A 7,984-nucleotide genomic window follows, 5' to 3' on the forward strand; every position below is an offset into this window, starting at 1 on the left:
TGCTGGCTAAACACCGAATTTTAAATAAAGAACTTTCTGTGTCTCTCTTTTAGAGTAGTGGTGAAAAAAAAAAGGCTGGGAACAGATGAATAAGACTGGATCCTTTAAAAGCAAAGGTTGCGGTACAAGCTAGATACTGAGGTTTTGATGAAGCGAAATAAAGATTGAGGAGATGTACACAAAAACTGCTAGAACGAAAAGCATGCATAGCCCACCTGAATAACTGAAGCAGGCTGGATGACTTTTTGTCAAGGCTCCGTTTCACAGGGGATGCCAATACATAATAATCATCATCATCGTCATCAGCTTTCGACTAGAGCAAGCCAGTTTTAAGCAGCAGCAAAATTCCATCGACAAAATCTCACGAGAGTGTGCTCAGAGTAGCGGAGGTGCATGCGCGAAAGAAACGATTCGAGGAACAGTCGAGTCTTTGCTACGCTGAGACAATGGCTGCTGAAGGTGAAAGTATCCTCCTTCGAAAAAGCGAAGCTCAAGGACGCCACATGGCAGCCACTGGAAGCGAAAAGTGCGCCGAGGAACGCAGCCACAGGAGAGAAAATCAACGCGTGGAGCCTTGACAGACGAGTGCGTGTGTGCACTTGTTCAGTTACATACGTACTGAAGCAAACAGTGGCATGTAATACAATCTAGGCGGAAACGGAAACCCAACACGTGCACATTTGCATAAGCATCTACGAACGCTTTGTTGAACACCGATTTTCGCTCGTGCGTGGGATGCACTGTAAGCTTTTCACCTCTTTTCAACTTCTAATATTCCACTCTATGGTTTCTGTGCTTGAACAGCGCTGTGGTATTTTTTGTTACGTAGATTTCTTTACACAGAGGCCAATTTGTAAACAGCAAACATCAGGAAGCCAAAAACCAACAAATCGCTGGCTCCCGTCTCGTGGCTAGTACCAGCACAGCGATTTTTGTGTTCTACTTTATTACGAAAAGGTTGCAGGAAAAAAAAATACCCACAGCGACCCTCAAATATTCACCATCACAATCTTGAAAGCCATGTATTTGTATGTTGTTCCTTCTTGACAAGAAAGCTCAAGCTGTGCGACCTTTATATTATTTCTTCAATTGAAAATTCACATTTTCCTGTATCAATTGCCAAATACAAACTTTCAAGACGGCTAAGCTTAAGGAAATAATTATTTCATTACAGCGCCCTAGGGCATAGACCTAAATTTATCATCTTGACGGTGCCATCGTCCCTTGCGCGCATTCGTTTTAATTTTTACTTTTCGCACGAGAAATGTTTCGACTTCTACAAATACTACATTTTCTTGCTTTCGTGGGCATGGGAATTGATGGATCATTAAAATTTGGCAGCACCAGTTGTGCTGGTATCTTTCATGCATGCGGTGATCTTGTGCATCTCATGCTTGGGAACAAATCCTGGGCTTCCGGCTTCATGGCGAGCTCTGTTTATTATGCGGCTTCGCACCCCGCTTTCTTTCCATTATTGACTCGCGTCGGGTTTCCGCTGCCTCTTTTGCCGCCACCGCTGGGGCTTCCTCCCCACCCGCTTGATTCATGGCTTGGCGACGGCCGCTGACAGCCAGGGGGACTTTCAGCGGACTGCAGAAGTTTAACGGTCCAGAAACAAGACGGTCAAAATGAACAGAAAAAGTTCACAGCTGATAAGTTCGGCACTTCCTTTGAAGCAGGACGCCGCTGAACGGGGCAAGAGTGCGTGTGAATTGCTTTTGGTTTTGGAACGGCCGACTGTGGAAAATACGTTGCACGTGTCGCACCACCAGACCACGCTGAGAACGCATTTGTATCATACTTGGGAGCTCGAAATAAAAAGATGTTACTCAGAACAACTGACGATGTCATCGCGAAGTGGGAGTGAGAATCAGTCGGTGGGACAAGTTCTTTTGGTACCATCAGGAGATTTCGTTATAAGATGTGCTGCAACGCGGAGAAATACAGCTTTTCTAGATGAAGCCCATGGCACCACAAAAGATGGCTGTGGACCTTGGCAGTTATGCAGGAAGGTCCGAGTCTTGCAGAACTTCAAGTTTTCCGGGATCTGGCGACGCGATAAATAAACGATTGGGCAAATTATGGGCACGCGGCGGCTTGCACCCTTTGGCTGGAATTTATCTTTGTCGCTTGGTGGGTAAACTTTACAGCGATAAGGGATTTCACGTCTTTTCATGAGCATTCCGTCGTTCTTTCATTCTCCAAAGTACGGGCAGCCTCACTGCCCCAGAATTTATACTACAACCTAATCTTTCGAAATGAAATACGAGAAAGTAGGTGACAGCGTTTGTCGAACTTTCCAAATTTTGTTTCTTGCTTATCCTTTACAGACAAATGGCGACGTAAGCATCCTCAGCTTTCGACACGAAGGACAACTTTTTTCAATAAGACGCACAGCTGAAGCGCTTGCATATTCATTCATAGCGGTTTCACTTCTACTCAACGCAGAAGTTTGGGCTAGTTCGCGAAGAACTTGGACATACCCCCCATAACAAGCGCTAAGGAACACGAACACAAAGAACAAACTGGATGGGTTCTAGACATCAACTGAAGGTTTAATGAAGAAAAAAGAAAAACAGCACCGTACATACTTGCGCAGAAATCTACAAAAATGAGCGCAGGACACAGTTGTCGCTCAAAAGAATTCCTTTGTCGCTTGAGATACGCTCTTTCCCTTGCATGCAAGCCCAGTGAAAGTGTGCTCACACATTGCTCTTTTTCGCCGTTAATGTACAAGGCCTCGAAAATTTTTCTGCCTTCCTGCGTTGCAAAGCTGCGGAGGAGACGAGTGCCCTGAAAGTCAGACATGTAGGAGCACCGCTGGCGGTGATCTGCCAAACGTCCCTCTGCCGCCAATGACTTAACAGCTGCGCGATCGATGCTCTCTCAGTCTTTCATTGACGCATTGGTCGGTCTGGCCGACGTAGCATTTACCAAATGCAAGTGGGATCCGGCACACCACACTCGCTGTACACCCCACGAAACCTGTTTTGTGCTTTGTTTTACAGCCGCCTTGGCACCACCATTCAGGATATTGCCCATACGTGCAAGCTTACCAGGCGCTGAGAAAACGACCGGCGACATTATTGAGGCCGCCTCAAGAAGGTGGCTTTCAAATGCGGCATCCCGGTCGTTGGCAATTGCACATATTCAAATTTACGAATTATAGACGGGGAGTTTCCAAGACATAGCCACTGGAAATGAATCTACAGGATGACACTAGTTACGAGACAATATTTCCCAAACTGTGTAAAGAAACACATGGGCGTTACAGTTACTTATGTGCTTCAAGGCATAGAAGAGCCTTCTGAAAAAGAAGGCTGGAATAACAGCGCAATTTTAACGGCGTGTTTATGGCGCAAATCTCCAAACTGGTGTGAATCTCGAAACTGATTCCAAGAGGATATGCCTAAAAAACTCACTGGCTACAATTCGTAAATTGCAATATGTGCCGTAAAGTTATAATGACGAAGTTGAGCAGTGAGTTTTTGTTAATTAGTTGAATATGTATTTTGGTTTCTCATGCAAGTAATGTCCGCCTCTCTGAATGGCTTTGGCCTTGTACACAGCGTTCCTTTACTCTCAATTCGACACGCTAACACATTTCCCTTCGTTTCCGCATCCTCCCGCCTCACACCCTCTCCCTTTTAGAAGAACCCCACCTATATATACTGTGGCGAGGAAAGCATACGTCGCCTTGAAGAAGACTAGTCCACTTGTCGAAACGTTGGCTCCTGCATTCACCTTATTCGCGTTTTGCTCATCGTCTCTGAATGATGCAGCTTAAGGACTAGAATCATGTTACCATGAACAGACAGTATTAAAAAATTCCTAAATCTTAATAACAATCACGTCGTATCCACTTGCAATTGAGTTATCCTTTATATAGTATAGCCATATGTAACTTTGTTGACCTTATTCGTTAAACATATCTTCTCAAGGTTTATTACCATTTCCCGCTTTTCACGCCGTTCGCTTTAGCGATCTAGCGTTGCACTTGTTCTAGACTGGTCGGACGTGCTCCAAAGAAAAGCGAAAATTACGCAATAATCGGCAAATAATTTGATAAATACCTCTAGTTGTTCAACTTGAACAATAATATCGGCTCTGGCACTGATTCCTGTCTCCACTGTCACTACTTATTTATTTATTTATTTATTTATTTATTTATTTATTCAGGTACTCTCAAGGCCATGAGGCGTTGCAGAGCGGAGTGGTAGTGTTAAATGCATACATACACAAGTGCAGCTACACTTGATTAGACATTTTCTTCAGTCGCAGTTGCGAAAAATACAGGTGCTGCGAGGCACACGACGGAGGCAGGCAGGCGATCTACTGCAATTGTCGTTCGTGCAGCTCCCGAGTACCGGAAACTCCGGAGCTACTTTGCAAACATCGAGAATGTTACCCATTGGCAAATCACTTGTGAGGAATACCGCAAGGGGGAGGAAGGTTCATGAAAGGAAATACTGCCATGCACCCGTATGTAACACGAAGCTAAAAAGCATGGCCAGGAATTAGGATTGATTATAATGATGGTGATTTTATGGCATCCGCTTTGAAACGAGGTGGTGACATATAGTCACCTAGCCTGCTCTATTTATTCAGGTATGCGATACATGTTTTTTTATCTAGCATTCTTGTATCCATCTCCTTAATCTTTTCTCCGCTCGTGTCAATCCATTCCCTGTTTTTTTTTTCACCAATACTCTAAGCATCCCTTGCTTACCTCGAATGCTGGCAATTTGATGCTTCCGTCCTCTTTAAGTTCACGCGCTTCTGGAAGATGTACGTTACATACAGTTCTCACTGGGTGAGTCCCTTTACATCGCATTAAGATGTGCTGAGTGGTCTCCGCATTTTTTCTGCAGCACACACATGCCTCATCTAGTTCCGAATATTTGCTCCGGTAGATTTTTGTCCTTAGACAAGCGGCTCGAGCCTGAAATAGCAGGGCGCTACCCTTTCTGTTATCGCAGAGATTTCGCCTTCTAACTTTTTTGTCCTCATTCTTGTAGGGACATCGCCGAACGGCACCTGTAGCGGCCGCCCCTAGAAACGTGCGCGTTTTCTATGGGAGAGCGTCGTTTTTCGAGAATAACTAATCAAACAATTTGTATTGCAAAATATTTCTGTGGAAATAGGCTTTACGCTCCTATCCCGACATCTCATGGAGGTGGTACCGTTAATTACGGCGAAGAACCCGTTCCAAATTGCGGGCGAAGTTGGAAGTATAGAAGTATGTGGAAACGTTCAAAATTCGGAGGCTTTCTTGACTAGTAAAAAGCGATTTTCGATGAAACTATTGCACCGATTAGTATATTCTCGGGGATTTATCAGCTTCAATTACTCAGCTTTCTGCTTGTTGCAGCAGCACTTTATTAAATGGCAAAACAATCGTTCGGAAATCACCGTTTTCATAACAAGCTTGCGGAATTTATCGTACTATCTATATAAACCTAGTTTTACCATGTAGTAAAGCATCGAAGCGATATCCTAACGCTGTGAACAATCGTCAGATCAAAATTACTGATACTGATATCCCTGTTTAGTGTGGCTGTTTACCGCCGGATGTCATATTAGGAAATGAAGGTCATTTAGTTACGGTTCTTGCTTGGTTTCTTTCTATCTGCACCAGCATTGTTGTACAAGAAATAGCTGGCTGGGGTTGTGAAAATACGAACGAGGTTCCAAACTTCTTTTACTCTTTGTGTATAATGTATCTTAGACAATAAACCCAGATGACGTATTTTGAAAGTTAATTTCTTTTTTTCTTTCTTAAGGCAAAGATTTCTGAAGATATTACTAATGAATAGTTTGGCTCTGCAGCTATATCATGGGGAAGGCGCGTTTGAGGGACTCCTGTGCTGTTTGAAACGTACAAGTAAAAAAGAAGTTAGCGTCCTATGTGCGCAAATAAAAGAAACAAATGTAGGACAATCGTCAACAGCCGCAGACTTTTTTTTTTGTTTATTACCGACATGGCAACATACAAAACAAGACATTTTAACAGTACACAACAGTCACGACAAAATCTCTGCCGTGTGTTGGCGGTCACAGGACTAAAAACGCTTGAAGTTCGCTAGCTCAGTCATCACACTGAGCCATGTTGGTTTTTCTTTTTGAAAATTGTACAATTCCTTAATATGACAAATGCTTTCAATGAAGTATTCTCTAACAGGCCGGGCGTTTATTTCGGCATGTCTCACGGCCATTCTAGTTTTCCATAAACTATGCAAGGACACCAGCATGAACATGTCATAGGGTACGTTGTCTTCATTTAGAGTAGGCAGGAAACGAATCCCATATGGTGTAATCGGCAAGTCCTTCTTTAGCGTTCTCTGTAAGATGTCCCAATGGAACACAGCATCCCAGCAGTCAAGAAAAATGTGTTCTACTGTTTCGGGTTTCCGGCATAGTAAACAGTTGACGCTCCAAGGCACGGAAAGCCTTTTTTCATCTAGCCACGGTTTCACAGGTAAAGTATTGGTGTGGAGCTGGAAAAAGAAGGACTTTACCGACGGGCGTACTGGCATTCGTTTTACTCTTTTTAGTACGTCCTTTTCAGGTCCAATGCAGAACATCGAGCGATACAATGGCGCCGGTAACATTGTGTCTACCAGGTCCTTATATAAGCGCTTTCGTGGTACCCTACTTAAGTATTCCATGGAAAACCGAACCTTTAAGAGCTGAAAAGCCAAGACTACCTCTTTTAAGAAACCACGCGCTCTGCCTTGACTGCACCGATGTGACGATACAATAAACTCAGGTATAGCTTCGCTCAGCCTTGTTTGAAACATAGTTAATAAAAATGGGTCATTTTGGTCCCGTAAGTAAACAAACCTCGACACAATCTGCCTAATGAACAAATGTGCCAGACCTAATCCTCCATTTTTAACCGAACGAAAGAGATTAGTGCGACTGGTGCGCTCCCAGCTTGAACCCCATACAAACACCGCGAGTACTCTGTGTAAACGTTGTATGTTAGCCCTTGACATGCACAACGCTTGGAGCACGTAAAAAATTTTGGCAACGGCAAACAGGTTGCACACTGTCGCACGCGCAAACATAGAGAAATTGCGGCCTCCCCATTTAAGTGTACATTCACGAACCCTTTCAGTTTCGGCATTCCAGTAATCAACGGCGTCACGGTAGTGCTCAAGCGGCACCCCTAGGTACTTTGCCGGCGTGACTGTCCAGCGGATATTTGCAAACCTACTCGGATGGTCTTCCCAGTTGCCGATCCATACCCCTAGGGATTTATCAAAGTTGATAGCACTGCCTGTCATTCTGCAGTATGATAGAGCCTCTGCGACCGCGATTTCGATGCTTTCTTTATCCCGACAAAACAACGCGATGTCATCCGCGTATGCCAGGACTTTCACTTCCGCGGACTGCACTCTGAAATCCGATATTCTATTGTCATTCTTGATTTTTCTACAAAGCGGCTCTAGGTAAATTGCGAATAAAAGAGGCGACAAACCACACCCCTGGCGCACAGATGACCGGACGCTAAAGCTTTTGGTAACCTCCTTGTTTATAATGAGGCTGGCGGTACAGTCTTGATAGCACATCTTTACCCCATCTAAGATCAAATCCCCTACCTTTATGTGTTCTAGAATACTGAAAAGAATTTTATGGGCCACGCGGTCGAAAGCCTTCTGCATATCTAACTGTAACATGGCACAGTGTTCACCTAGGTCGTTACAGTATTCTAAAATGCTTCTGGCAATATGAATGTTTGTGTAGATGGACCTTCCTTTAATGCCGCATGTTTGATGCGACCCTACTATGTTGGTCACCACTCCCTGTAATCGCTTTCCGAGCACTCTTGTAAATATCTTATAGTCTACATTCATTAGTGATATCGGCCGGTAACCGTCGACAGCTAACAATTTTTCTGGGTCCTCTGATTTAGGTATCAGAACTACGTGCGATGTACGAAAAGATGGAGGAACCTGTTTTTGCACATAGGCCTCCTTAA

General features: G+C 44.1%; 1 protein-coding gene across 1 annotated transcript; it reads right to left on the reverse strand.

Moving 5' to 3' along the window:
• Positions 1–6,053: 6,053 nt before the first annotated feature.
• LOC126521937 (uncharacterized) lies at positions 6,054–7,394 on the reverse strand. The gene has a single exon (XM_050170682.3). It carries the CDS (start codon positions 7,287–7,289, stop codon positions 6,063–6,065), a length of 1,227 nt encoding a protein of 408 aa, XP_050026639.2. The 5' UTR covers positions 7,290–7,394; the 3' UTR covers positions 6,054–6,062.
• Between the last annotated feature and the right edge of the window lie 590 nt (positions 7,395–7,984).

This window comes from Dermacentor andersoni, chromosome 11 (assembly GCF_023375885.2).
Source record: "Dermacentor andersoni chromosome 11, qqDerAnde1_hic_scaffold, whole genome shotgun sequence".
In the NCBI taxonomy this organism is placed as follows: domain Eukaryota; kingdom Metazoa; phylum Arthropoda; class Arachnida; order Ixodida; family Ixodidae; genus Dermacentor; species Dermacentor andersoni.